At 37.3% G+C, this 15,134-nt stretch overlaps 1 protein-coding gene across 1 annotated transcript in view; it reads left to right on the top strand.

The window, feature by feature from the left end:
- LOC130448562 (piezo-type mechanosensitive ion channel component) overlaps positions 1–15,134 on the top strand; it is an 80,837-nt gene that overhangs the window by 46,840 nt on the left and 18,863 nt on the right. Inside the window, exons 22-24 of the mRNA XM_056785977.1 lie at positions 5,553–5,612; positions 11,096–11,217; positions 11,955–12,122. Coding sequence (XP_056641955.1) covers positions 5,553–5,612; positions 11,096–11,217; positions 11,955–12,122 — 350 coding nt within the window. The remainder of the gene's footprint in view (positions 1–5,552; positions 5,613–11,095; positions 11,218–11,954; positions 12,123–15,134) is intronic.

Here is a 15,134-nt window from a genome sequence, read left to right as displayed (position 1 = left end):
AATATTTTTCGGTTGCGCGGAATTAATTTAATAAAAATATTGGTTGATATTTTATTGTATAAAGATCGAAGCTAATAATAGAATACGCGAAAACACTTGTTTCTAGTCTTAAATTGAACTCAAACGATTAGAGCCCATCAAATTTCTGCAATATTTAGTACGAAATCTTTTAAATCGGTAGTTAGATATCGAAATATTTCAATAAAATCACTTTTATAAAATGAATCCAAAACAATTTTGTAAAATTCTAGTCAGAAATCGTAGGAAAAAAACGGGAGCCATGTTTTTATTTGTTGACGGCCGTCAACATTCACATAAAACACTTTTCACTCAAAAATAGCTCTTACGGCATCGACACAGAGATGCGAAAATCGTTACACCGATCAGTAAACGTGATGTAGATCGATAATCGACGCAAGCGAAACTCGACCTAAAGAACATGTCGAATTATAAACGTGATTTTAATTTATACCAAATTAAAAAAAAATATTTACGGTTACGGGGAATTAATTTAACCACGATATAGGTAGAGATTTAGTTCACTAAAACAACTGCAATGTAAAATTTTGTCCCCCACTACTTCTCTATATCACATTCTTGTAAAGATTACAAAATGAACAGGGCCGGCGTTGTCTTAAATGCTATTAATAGTTGAAATCGATTTAATATCGCTTGATTTAATGAATTAGATATTTAAAATGGAGGCTAATAGACCATTAAATAAATCCATTTAGAAAAAATAATTTCATCGTTAATCCCCATTGAAAAAAATTTAAATTGCGAAATTTTTGTTTAAAAAAAAGTTCGTTCGTTGTGTTTAGTTCGCCCTCCATTAGCCAAATCGGCGTCGGCGACGTCGTGTAGTTCGACAATGTCCCAACAATCCGGTTACCACACTCCGATCGATGAAGACGAAGTAGCTCCCTTAACACCTCGCAGTTCGATCGCAAATCCACAAGCTCCTCCTTCTCCCTATTCGGCAGTAATGACCGTTTCTCTCGAGGGTTACCTCGATCCGCAAAAAATTTCGTTTTCGTCGCCGCCCAATTCCGAAATGCATCCCCGTATTTCGTCCCCGGACGAAAGCTTTCCCGTATTTTCCCCACCACCTTATACCGAAGCACCCACCGTCGTTACCGAACCACCTACGGTACGTAAAGGACCGACTGACGGCGAAGATAGGAGCGAAAGAAGGAGGAGCAACCTATTGATAGGACCGCCCTGGATGCACGGTAGCTACGTCACGCCCAGACAGAGCATTATCAGTTATTCTTCCAGATCGCCTCTCAGTCATCACGAATGTAATTCTTCGAAATATTCTTATTTAAAGCAGTGTATATGCTTTAATAGACACATTTATGTTTTTAAAAAATTACTAAAGTTGTTTTTAAAGGTTAATGTTCCATAAATTTTCTAAATATTGATACATTCTGATAATTAAAACCCAATTAACGTTTTAACACGTTCACTGCCATCGAAATTAATTAATATATCGCGTGTTTCATTTGTAGTCTGTCAAAATTGTCAAAATCAATTTGACAGTAGTAATTTTAATATTCACATAAAGGAAAATTTTCCCTTTGTTGAATAATTATGGTGAAACAAATATAATTTGGAATGTTTAACGTGAAAAAAATTATAGAAACCGTGAAAAAGTTACGTAAAGATTATCATGAAAGTTGATGATGATGTATATGGGATATGAGGATGAAACTTTGGTACTGTTGAAACAAAACTTTGTCCTAAATATGGATTCAAATAAAAAAAAAACAAAAACTAAAAAAAAGAGTAAAGCTTTTTCTACGAACCTTGTATAAACAATAATAATATACGAGGTTAATCTAATAATTATGATTGTGTTAGTATACTTTCGAAAAAATGGAAATGCACGCAAATATTAGAAAAAAATTGTAAAAAAGTTTTTTCTAAATGGGAGTTTGGGCGCGCAAATCACGTTAATTTCGACTTGGAACATGCCCTTCTTAAACAACTTTATATTTTACGAAGTATCAATTTTTTTTTTTCAAAAATTCTCTATGTTAGTGTAAATATTGAAAATATTTTATTTGATTTATCTTTTTTTCTTTTTTTTTTTCGCTCTTATATACAGCTCAAATGACGACTATTCCAAACACCGTTTTCGATATTTTTTTGCGTGGCTTAATTTTCGTAAATCTTCCATTACACTTTTCTTATATTTGCACATTTCATTTTCCGGACACAAGGTTGGATCAGATCAAAATGTTTCTTGAAAATCATGAATCAGATCATAATAAAAACACTCAAATTCAACTGAACACACTGTTTACACCACCACTACACCAACACTCACAATTACATCGTCTGACGCGCGTTTCGACGAGACTGAAAACTGTTTACACCAAAATTACACCGTCTGACGCGCGTTTCGTCTAGACTGAAGACTGTTTACACCAAAACTACACTAACACTCACAATTACACCAAAATTACACCAACACTCACAATTACACCGTCTGACGAGTATTTCGACGAGACTGAAGACTGTTCACACCAAAATTACACCGTCTGACACGCGTTTCGATGAGACTGAAGATTGTTTACACCAAAATTACACCAACACTCACAATTACATCGTCTGACGCGCGTTTCGACGAGACTTAAGATTGTTTACACCAAAACTACACCAACACTCACAATTACACCGTCTGACGCGCGTTTCGACGATACTGAAGACGGTTTACACCAAAACTAAAGCAACACTCACAATTACACCGTCTGACGCGCGTTTCGACGATACTGAAAACTGTTTACACCAAAATTACACCAACACTCACAATTACACCGTCTGACGCGAGTTTCGACGAGACTGAAGACTGTTTACACCAAAATTACACCGTCTGACGCGCGTTTCGACGAGACTGAAGACTGTTTACACCAAAACTACACCAACACTCACAATTACACCGTCTGACGAGTATTTCGACGAGACTGAAGACTGTTCACACCAAAATTACACCGTCTGACACGCGTTTCGATGAGACTGAAGATTGTTTACACCAAAACTACACCAACACTCACAATTACACCGTCTGACGAGTATTTCGACGAGACTGAAGACTGTTTACACCAAAATTACACCGTCTGACGAGTATTTCGACGATACTGAAGACTGTTTACACTAAAACTACAGCAACACTCACAATTACACAGTCTGACGAGCGTTTCGACGAGACTGAAGATTGTTTACACCAAAATTACACCGTCTGACGCGCGTTTCGACGAGACTGAAGACTGTTCACACCAAAATTACACCGTCTGACACGCATTTCGATGAGACTGAAGACTGTTTACACCAAAACTACACCAACACTCACAATTACACCGTCTGACGAGTATTTCGACGAGACTGAAGACTGTTCACACCAAAATTACACCGTCTGACACGCGTTTCGACGAGACTGAAGACTGTTTACACCAAAACTACACCAACACTCACAATTACACCGTCTGACGAGTATTTCTACGAGACTGAAGACTGTTTACACCAAAATTACACCGTCTGACGAGTATTTCGACGAGACTGAAGACTGTTTACACCAAAATTACACCGTCTGAAGAGTATTTCGACGATACTGAAGACTGTTTACACTAAAACTACAGCAACACTCACAATTACACAGTCTGACGAGCGTTTCGACGAGACTGAAGATTGTTTACACCAAAATTACACCGTCTGACGCGCGTTTCGACGAGACTGAAGACTGTTCACACCAAAATTACACCGTCTGACGCGCGTTTCGACGAGACTGAAGACTGTTTACACCAAAACTACACCAACACTCACAATTACACCGTCTGACGAGTATTTCGACGAGACTGAAGACTGTTCACACCAAAATTACACCGTCTGACACGCGTTTCGATGAGACTGAAGATTGTTTACACCAAAACTACACCAACACTCACAATTACACCGTCTGACGAGTATTTCGACGAGACTGAAGACTGTTTACACCAAAATTACACCGTCTGACGAGTATTTCGACGATACTGAAGACTGTTTACACCAAAATTACACCGTCTGAAGAGTATTTCGACGATACTGAAGACTGTTTACACTAAAACTACAGCAACACTCACAATTACACAGTCTGACGAGCGTTTCGACGAGACTGAAGATTGTTTACACCAAAATTACACCGTCTGACGCGCGTTTCGACGAGACTGAAAACTGTTTACACCAAAACTACACAAAATCTTAAATTGTGAGTGTTGGTGTAGCGGTGGTGAAACAAAAAACCCAGTATTTTATTTGTATTGTTTTTATATAACGATTTCAAAAAGAAATTTACGAGGGTAAGTCAATAAGATTTAAAAAAAAATTGCGTTATTTTTTCTTATACTATTTTCAACGTTATTTTTCCAAAATATGAGATTTGTCGAGGTGATAAAAACCAGTTATTAAACCGAAAAAAACATGTCGAAAGTGCGCACGCGCCCGAAAAAGTTCAAAATCGAAAATTTAATGTTATAGACGATATTACAGATTTTCCTGTAAACTAGTGAATTGGTTCGTGGGCCAAAAGGAATAAATTCCCCCATATCCCCCCCAAAAAAATTCCTCTTCCATCGAATTCACACACACGCGTCTCAATATTCGTATTCTTGAACCCGATCCAGACTCTCCACGAGGCCACTCGAGTCAATTCTAGTGCAAGAGTGTGAACGGTGGGTTCTAGACGTCTCGCCTCGCCTCCCTGTCGATTTATCGCGACCAAATCAAAAGACTCGAGAACGTAAATACAGTATAAATCGAGAGTGTGGATGGCTAGCACTCCTGCCGCCTTCGCTCGCCAATATTCGTGACGAGCTTCTTAAAGAGACGCCTCGCGAGATTCTGGATTGGGTATTGAGTGTATTAAATACAAAATCACTCGATAAGTCGTGCGACTGACACACAGATGGCGTTGAAATTATAAAATCTGTTTTTATTTCGTTCCGGAATCATCCGAGTGGACTGCAACCGGTGAACCACGTCCGAAGCGTCCAAAACAAGCTTACAAGGTTACGGCTCTATCTGCATAGAGGTGCTGAATGCAAAAATCGAGATAAAAACCTCATCGTATGTCGTAGAAAAAACAACTGTTCAACCAAGACGATGTATCGATTCACAAATCGATAGCGACGATGGTTGAATTGAACGAATCGCTTCCTCATCCATCGTATAGTCCAGATCTGGTCCCCAGTGACTAGTGATCTTTAAAAAACGATCGAATGAAGAAGCAATTGTTGAAATTGAAGCCTATTTTGATGCTAAAGACAAATTCTTCTACAAGAACGTCATCTAGGAGTTAGAGAAGCGTTTGGAGTGATCGTATTGGTCTCGGAGGAGATTATGGGATGAGTAAAATCGATTTTTGGCCAAAAAAATGTGTTTTTCTTGGTCACACGACTCATTGAGTGGTGTTTACATGTTTTTATTCAAAATAATTCATCTACAGATCGAGATAGATCAGTTGATACGTTTGATGATTTTTTATTTTTTTATTACGTATTTTGTTTTGTGTACAGATTCTGTAAGTCATGGTAGGCCAAAATATGCGATCAAACCGCCAGTGACGTATAAGCAGGGTAATTTTTTTTAAGAACTTTTTTTTTTGTTTAGTTTTGGTGTGTATAGTTGTACAAACATCGCATGAATTTTTATTAGGTTGTACGAGCATTTTCAAAATAAATATTTGGATGCACCGAAATTTGCTAATGCCCAAATAGCGGCGCGCTTTCGTTAGAATCTGTATATAGGGCGATCAAATATCTTGACCTGCGCAACACTAATAATATGGCCGCTGGACGACAAACATCGTCTTCAACCGCTACTCGTTTTTTCATTGTAATCGTGCGTTTTGTCGCCTCGCCTCCTGGTACCTAATAATTTATTGAAACTTTGCTCCGACAATGTTCTGATGCGAGCTGACGAAGTAAAAGCATCTTCTGATGATCCATCCGTCTGAAATTCTTGAGCACATCCGCCTGGAGCATTTCCTAGACTCGTTCTTGGTGTTTCAGATCTTCTAGTAGACCCCAGAGTTACCGGATAACGTTCTGCCCAATTATAGTTGAGACCACGGACAGAACTAGGTTTCATCGAGCATTTTTCCCTGTTAACATTTCCCAAAGACACATTTTGTACCTTTTAACGTTTTTCCCTCTCTCGTATCTTTTTTTCTTTTGCAAAGATCGAGGTTCCAGCCCACGGGGACCCAAACGGGGCGCAACCTATTCTCCAGATGTGCTTCCACGTTTTCAAATGCGTCTTAGTACCTTGTCGTCGATGATTCTTTGAGTCCGGGGTGTCCTTCAGGACGCGTTTATAGAGCCGCGTCTGTTAAATCTACTCCGGCATCTAATCATCGTTTTCTATGTACCTCGGACAGCTGGTTGAGATGCTGTCGCAGGCATTGTCGTCCATCAACCATATTTGTTTTCAAATTACAGCTACTTGATTTGGTCTATTGTATCAGTGTACGTTTTACGATTTAGCTTACGTTAATTTCATTCCATGTTCGAGATAACTAAACTTGACATAACCTTACCTAACTAATCCTTACGTGACTAATCTTAACCTAACTCATTCTTACCTAACCTAATTAAACCCAACCTAACTAATCCTTTTCCAACTAAACTTAGTCTGAACCCAATCTTACCTAACTAAACTTAAACTAACTAATCCTAACCTAACTAAACCCAACCTAACTAATCCTTACATAACTAAACCTAACCTTACCTAACTAAACTTGAACTAACTAATCCCTACCTAACCTAACTAATCCTTACATAACTAAACCTAAACTTGAACTAACTAATTCCTACCTAACTAATCCTGTCCTAACCTAACTAATCCTTACATAACTAAACCTAAACTTGAACTAACTAATCCCTACCTAACCTAACTAAACCCAACCTAACTAAACTTAACCTAACTTAACTAATGCTTACATAACTAAACCTAAACTTGAACTAACTAATTCCTACCTAACTAATCCTGACCTAACCTAACTAATCCTTACATAACTAAACTTAGTCTGACCTAACTAATCCTTACATAACTAAACCTAAGCTTGAACTAACTAATCCCTACCTAACCTAACTAAACTTAACCTAACTTAACTAATGCTTACATAACTAAACCTAAACTTGAACTAACTAATCCTTACATAACTAAACTTAGTCTGACCTAACTAATCCTTACATAACTAAACCTAAACTTGAACTAACTAATCCCTACCTAACCTAACTAAACCCAACCTAACTAAACTTAACCTAACTTAACTAATGCTTACATAACTAAACCTAAACTTGATCTAACTAATTCCTACCTAACTAATCCTGACCTAACCTAACTAATCCTTACATAACTAAACTTAGTCTGACCTAACTAATCCTTACATAACTAAACCTAAACTTGAACTAACTAATCCCTACCTAACCTAACTAAACCTAACCTAACTTAACTAATGCTTACATAACTAAACCTAAACTTGATCTAAACTAATTCCTACCTAACTAATCCTGACCTAACCTAACTAATCCTTACATAACTAAACCTAACCCAATAATTATGATCTTATTGCCTCAATTAAAACGACGTTTCACGACATTACTCGAACATGTATTGATATTAACGTCTTTTTGCAATAACAGCAAATTTAAGTTGAGCTTTTGGGAGGATTGTTTTTTTATTTTTGGGTGTTCAAAACTGCTGAAGGAGTTGTTGTTGTTGCGAGAACGCGCGTTATCGAGGATCAGAATAATTCCCTGCATTGTTTCAGGATGCGCAAACAAAATTTGGGCAATCCTGGCTTTCATTTTAAGGCGATCGGAGGTTGAAATTTTCACGTGATTCGTAAATTATCACACATCATTCGAAAGATAGGATTAGATATTAAAAATAGTACACTTAGGTGTTTGATTTGCCACATTCCCACAACATCAACATTAATACTTACTTGTATATACGTTAAAATGTCATATTTGTAACTTACTAAGCATGTGTATAATATAAATATTTATCTAAATAGTTTAAAATTGCATGTTTTGTGCTAACAAAATTATGTTGCATGTATATATAGAAAGACACTTTTGTAACTATATTTTTTGTAATTAGTGATGCAATTCTTCATATAAATAGAGTTATCCCACTCGTAGCTATATTGAACTCAATTTACAAAGAAAAAAATATTTCCAGTTACGTGGTAATTTGTTTCTCTAGCTGACTTGAGGTGTATCGGACATGAAAACGACTGAAGGAGTCTTTTTTCGGTCTCTGATGACGGTAACTTTGTTATCGAAACGTGCGTCGGACAGTGTTGGTGTATACAGATTTCAGTCTCGTCGAAACGTACGTCGGACGGTATTGGTGTATTGGTGGTGTATTCAGTCTTCAGTCTCGTCGAAACGTGCGTCGGACGATGTTGGTGTATTGGCGCTGTATACAGACTTCAGTCTCGTCGAAACGTGCGGCGGACGGTGTTGGTGTATTGGTGGTGTATGCAGTCTTCAGTCTCGTCGAAACGTACGTCGGACGGTATTGGTGTATTGGCGCTGTATACAGACTTCAGTCTCGTCGAAACGTGCGGCGGACAGTGTTGGTGTATTGGTGGTCTATGCAGTCTTCAGTCTCGTCGAAACGTACGTCGGACGGTGTTGGTATATTGGTGGTGTATGCAGTCTTCAGTCTCGTCGAAACGTACGTCGGACGGTGTTGGTGTATTGGTGGTGTATTCAGACTTCAGTCTCGTCGAAACGTGCGGCGGACAGTGTTGGTGTATTGGTGGTGTATGCAGTCTTCAGTCTCGTCGAAACGTACGTCGGACGGTGTTGGTGTATTGGTGGTGTATTCAGTCTTCAGTCTCGTCGAAACGTGCGTCGGACGATGTTGGTGTATTGGCGCTGTATACAGACTTCAGTCTCGTCGAAACGTGCGGCGGACAGTGTTGGTGTATTGGTGGTGTATGCAGTCTTCAGTCTCGTCGAAACGTACGTCGGACGGTGTTGGTGTATTGGTGGTGTATTCAGTCTTCAGTCTCGTCGAAACGTGCGTCGGACGATGTTGGTGTATTGGCGCTGTATACAGACTTCAGTCTCGTCGAAACGTGCGGCGGACAGTGTTGGTGTATTGGTGGTGTATGCAGTCTTCAGTCTCGTCGAAACGTACGTCGGACGGTGTTGGTATATTGGTGGTGTATGCAGTCTCCAGTCTCGTCGAAACGTGCGTAGGACGGTGTTGGTGGTGTATGCAGTCTTCAGTCTCGTCGGACAGTGTTGGTGTATTGGTGGTGTATGAAGTCTTCAGTCTCGTCGAAACGTGCGTCGGACGGTGTTGGTGTATTTAGTCTTCAGTCTCGTCGAAACGTGCGTCGGACGGTTTGGTGTATTTAGTCTTCAGTCTCGTCGAAACGTGCGTCGGACGGTGTTGGTATATTGGTGGTGTATGCAGCCTCCAGTCTCGTCGAAACGTGCGTAGGACGGTGTTGGTGTATTGGTGGTGTATGCAGTCTTCAGTCTCGTCGAAACGTGCGTCGGACGGTGTTGGTGTATTTAGTCTTCAGTCTCGTCGAAACGTGCGTCGGACGGTTTGGTGTATTTAGTCTTCAGTCTCGTCGAAACGTGCGTCGGACGGTGTTGGTATATTGGTGGTGTATGCAGCCTCCAGTCTCGTCGAAACGTGCGTAGGACGGTGTTGGTGTATTGGTGGTGTATGCAGTCTTCAGTCTCGTCGAAACGTGCGTAGGACGGTGTTGGTGGTGTATGCAGTCTTCAGTCTCGTCGGACAGTGTTGGTGTATTGGTGGTGTATGAAGTCTTCAGTCTCGTCGAAACGTGCGTCGGACAGTGTACTTGCACTTCTTGTGACGCTATTTTGATTAGTGGAATCACTCCTTTGACGACTTAACGTGTCACAGGTGACAATTCGCTTCAGGAAATCGGGGTCTTAATGATACGAGGTGTTGTTGATACACTTTTATTGATATTTACTATTTGTAGTCTTTGTAAATTGAGATCAGTATATATACTTTGGTTCTAGTAACGCAGCCTTGTCGAATAGTCAATAATTTTCACTCCGAAATCATTCCTTGATCGGTTGTTTGTAGTTGGAAGTGAAGATGGCGCCAGATAGCGTTCGCTAGGGAATGTCTAACTACATGAACAAAAAAGCGACGCTCTCTCACGTTGTATTCAGTTCGGGACTCCAGTCCGAACGAGAGTTTGTTATACCACTCTGACGAAACGTAATAACGTCGAAACTAGTCAGTGGTTACAAACCACTTCTTGCAATCGCGAACCATTGGCGATGTTATATCGATTGGACAACAGGTTTTTTTAGAGGAGATGTAATTCAATATTCGTCCAGGCATTAGCCAAGAAAGTAGTTGTTTCCTCCTTTGAAGAACGATAGAATAAAATTTCGAAATTATTCCAGAGGTGAATATTAGGAATCATTTATTCTGATATATTTGACACACTTCATTCAACATTGAAATCTACATTATCGGCCACAACGAAAATTTGTTATTTCACTCTGATGAGACGTAATAACATCGAAACTAGTCATCGCGAACCATTGGGGATGTTGATATCGACAAAAATGTCGATTGGATATTACGTTTTTCAGAGGAGATGTAATTCAATAGTCGTCGAGGCATTAGCTAGGAAAGTAGTTCTTTTCTACGCGTGCGCGTGAGCTAAGTCTCTCGAAACGGCGCAGCGTTTGAGCTCTGATCGCTGCGTTGTCTCGATACAGAATAAATTTCTCCTCGATTTGAAACGCCTCGCCTGGGTTCGTGTTAACATGGAATAATGAGTAGGTAGAAGGTTTTTGGATTTTTCCCAAAAAATGTGTCAGGTATATCGGAGAGGATTAGTTTTTCGTTAGTTAGCGACAGGTTCGAAACCACACAAACTGTTGAAGTCAAAATTTACTGTTGGTTAGTTTTGTCATTTGAATCGATAAAAGGAAGAAAATTATCGACTAAAAATGCTTGCTTTGAGGCCGTTTCCGCTTTTTCTAATATAGAATATAAAATGGATATCGGTTTAATATGATTATTTCAACAGCCATAAGATCGGGTGATTATTATATGTTTGACGAAGTGGAAGATGATGAAATTGACATATTACCAGAAGAAAAAGAGTCCTTCGATGAATTTGACGTAGGATTGAAACCGTATTTGGGAGAGGTAAGATTTTCGATGAATACATAGTTTGTGACACCCCCAATCAAAAGGAAAGTGACAAAATATGTATAGCTACTAGTGGGCATTCAGGATTTTTGTAAAAAAATCGAAAACTATTTTCCAAAAAACGCTTTTGGAGTATTATAAACACCCAATCGTGCGCAGATCGTTTTTTTAGTCCTTTTACATGTTTTGTCCCTTTCTTGCGTCCTTTTCCGTATAGAGTGAACCAAATAAAATTTCCACATACGAATATATGCATTATTTTTTGAAAATTTTTAAAACTTATTTTTGTACTCCCCCTGTAGCATGCAAAATTTGAAATAGCTAGTGGTGTTGAGTAACATATCATTTTAAAGCTGATTTTATTATCTATCCATCCTTGTTATTTTTTTTATTTCCAATGATTTTTTTTTGAAAATACGAGGGGTTTTCGAAAATCGTCGATCTTAATTTTTTTTTTTATATCATTAATGTTTAACGCCTTGATAATACATGTGGTTGAATTTTAGCCATGTTAGTATTTTCTATAGGGATGTACAAAGATAAACCGAACACAAATCAATTTTGAATATACCGTACCGTTTCCAAAAATATTCATCTAGACATGTATATACAGGGTGATTGATTAAAAAAACGTGACGTAATCGTATATTACGACACCGATGTATTTGTACCTAACAAAAAATGATTTATTATCAAATAATGAGGGCGTTACAACAAAAATTTGTTTGGTTTAGCTTTTAAGTGACGTTGTTAAAGAGGATATCAATAAAGCGTTGAAGAATCGATCGCAAACCATGCTGGAGACACGTGAAAATATTAGATTGCAGAGACAAACTTCAATGCCTGCCGCTAGACGAACCACTCGTCCCCAATTGACTACCACGTTCTCTGCCCCTCCCACTGTGAGTTAACCTTTTAACCTTGGGTTACTTTATAGTTCGTTTTTAACGTTTTTTTTTTCTCTTTTCTTTTTTTCTAAACGGATTCGTATCAACCGAACGCTTATTTTGAACAACGAATCCTTCAAAAACTGACAATTCAATTGTATTTACTTACTATAAGGTAATCCAAAATGGTGGTTTTAGTGAGTTTCCACTGTTGCCGGCGTTAAAATAATTTCCCTAAATTTTTATACGTTTAAAGAAATTTATTTGAATGTGTATCTACGATATTTTCTTTGGAAAATGTGACTAAAATTAACGGAGCAGACATAAACAACGATAAGAGGAAAATTAAATGCTAATTAAGCGACGTATTACGAAAATTTTCCGTTGGGCAAGTTTTTGAAAGGTAGTTTTGCGAAAAAAAAAATTTTTCCATTCTTGGACGTCACGAAAAAAATGATTTTTCCGAATTTTCTATCCACAATTCTCCACCAATGATAGTTTTCTGTTGAGAATATTCAAAAAAATCATTTTTTTCGTGACGTCCAAGAACGGAAAAATTTTTTTTCGCAAAACTACTTTTCAAAAACTTGCCCAACGGAAAACTTCGTAATATGGCACTTAATTAGCATCTAATTCTTCGCTTATTGTTTTTACTGTCTGACAAATTTTACATTTGGATAAATATGAAGCTCTATCAAGGTGGCCGCGTCAAAAACATTATTAGTGACCCTGTAGATAAACCGATTTAAAGTTTTTATTTTGTTGCTCGTTCTTTAGACTCATTCGAACATTTTTCAATGCAGCAACAAAATTTCTTCAGCTTTTTTTGTTCAGCAAATCGAGTTCAAAATAGAATATGTAGAAAAACATTATTAGTGACCCTGTAGATCGACCGATTTGAAATTTTTATTTTGTTGCTCGTTCTTTGGACTCATTCCAACATTTTTTAATGCAGCAACAAACTTCCTTCAGAATTTTTTGTTCAGCAAATCGAGTTCAAAATAGAATATGCAGAAAAACATTATTAGCGACCCTGTATATCGGCCGATTTTCAGTTTTTATTTTGTTGCACGTTCTTTAGACTCATTCGAACATTTTTTAATGCAGCAACAAAATTTCTTCAGCTTTTTTTGTTCAGCAAATCGAGTTCAAGCTTGAATGTGTAGAAAAACATTATTGGCGACCCTGTAGATCGACCGATTTTAAATTTTTATTTTGTTTCTCGTTCTTTAGACTAATTCCAACATTTTTCAATGCAGCAACAAACTTTCTTCAGCATTTTTTGTTCAGCAAATCGAGTTCAAGCTAGAATATGTAAAAAAACATTATTAGCGACCCTGTATATCGGTCGATTTTCAGTTTTTATTTTGTTGCTCGTTCTTTAGACTCATTTCAACATTTTTCAATGCAGCAACAAAATTTCTTCAGCATTTTTTGTTCAGCAAATCGAGTTCAAAATAGAATATGTAGAAAAACATTATTAGCGACCCTGTAGATAAACCGATTTTAAATTTTTATTTTGTTGCTCGTTCTTTAGACTCATTCCAACATTTTTTAATGCAGCAACAAACTTCCTTCAGAATTTTTTGTTCAGCAAATCGAGTTCAAAATAGAATATGCAGAAAAACATTATTAGCGACCCTGTATATCGGCCGATTTTCAGTTTTTATTTTGTTGCACGTTCTTTAGACTTATTCGAACATTTTTCAATGCAGCAACAAACTTTTTTCAGAATTTTTTGTTCAGCAAATCGAGTTCAAAATAGAATATGTAGAAAAACATTATTGGCGACCCTGTAGATCGACCGATTTTAAATTTTTATTTTGTTTCTCGTTCTTTAGACTAATTCCAACATTTTTCAATGCAGCAACAAACTTTCTTCAGCATTTTTTGTTCAGCAAATCGAGTTCAAGCTAGAATATGTAAAAAAACATTATTAGCGACCCTGTATATCGGTCGATTTTCAGTTTTTATTTTGTTGCTCGTTCTTTAGACTCATTTCAACATTTTTCAATGCAGCAACAAAATTTCTTCAGCATTTTTTGTTCAGCAAATCGAGTTCAAAATAGAATATGTAGAAAAACATTATTAGTGACCCTGTAGATCGACCGATTTGAAATTTTTATTTTGTTGCTCGTTCTTTGGACTCATTCCAACATTTTTTAATGCAGCAACAAACTTCCTTCAGAATTTTTTGTTCAGCAAATCGAGTTCAAAATAGAATATGCAGAAAAACATTATTAGCGACCCTGTATATCGGCCGATTTTCAGTTTTTATTTTGTTGCACGTTCTTTAGACTCATTCGAACATTTTTTAATGCAGCAACAAAATTTCTTCAGCTTTTTTTGTTCAGCAAATCGAGTTCAAGCTTGAATGTGTAGAAAAACATTACTAAGATCAAAAATTATGTCTTTCTTTTAAATTTTCGTACTTGCAGCAACAAATTTTGGTTTAATAATTCAATCTTTGCTATTTTATGCAACCTTCATATGAATTTAACAGTAATTGCAATTTTTCGCGAACGGTTTAAGCATTAACGGTTTTAGCAACTAAATAGCAACAAAAAAACTGCAAATTTTGTTATAATTTCTTATTGGATTTCATCAATTTGACGCTACCACCTTGATAGAGATAAAATATAACCCCACCATTTACCATTCGTTACCAGTAAACTCACTAAAATTAAATAATTAATCCACTTGCTAATAAAACCACCTTCCAACTTTTCATTTTGTTTGCGGATATATCTAATATTTTGTTTTATCTATGTTCTATCTACTTTTTTTCAGATAATATAAAATTTGTACGATTTTGTTGTGTGTGTGTGTGTGTGTGTAAAGCTTATGTTTTTTTTATTAATTCTATTTATGTGCTTTCCAGTAGATTAATATAATGAACGGTTTTTATAAAAACGTCATAAAGCCCGGTTCACATTATTCCGGTACGGCGCCGGAACCCCCTAGAATGTACTACCATTCCAAGCAACTTGAATTTCGGTCTATTTTCCTTCAATTCCATCAGTTATT

This window comes from Diorhabda sublineata, chromosome 9, assembly GCF_026230105.1.
Source record: "Diorhabda sublineata isolate icDioSubl1.1 chromosome 9, icDioSubl1.1, whole genome shotgun sequence".
Classification (NCBI taxonomy): domain Eukaryota; kingdom Metazoa; phylum Arthropoda; class Insecta; order Coleoptera; family Chrysomelidae; genus Diorhabda; species Diorhabda sublineata.
This window is presented reverse-complemented; position numbering and strand designations above follow the sequence as displayed.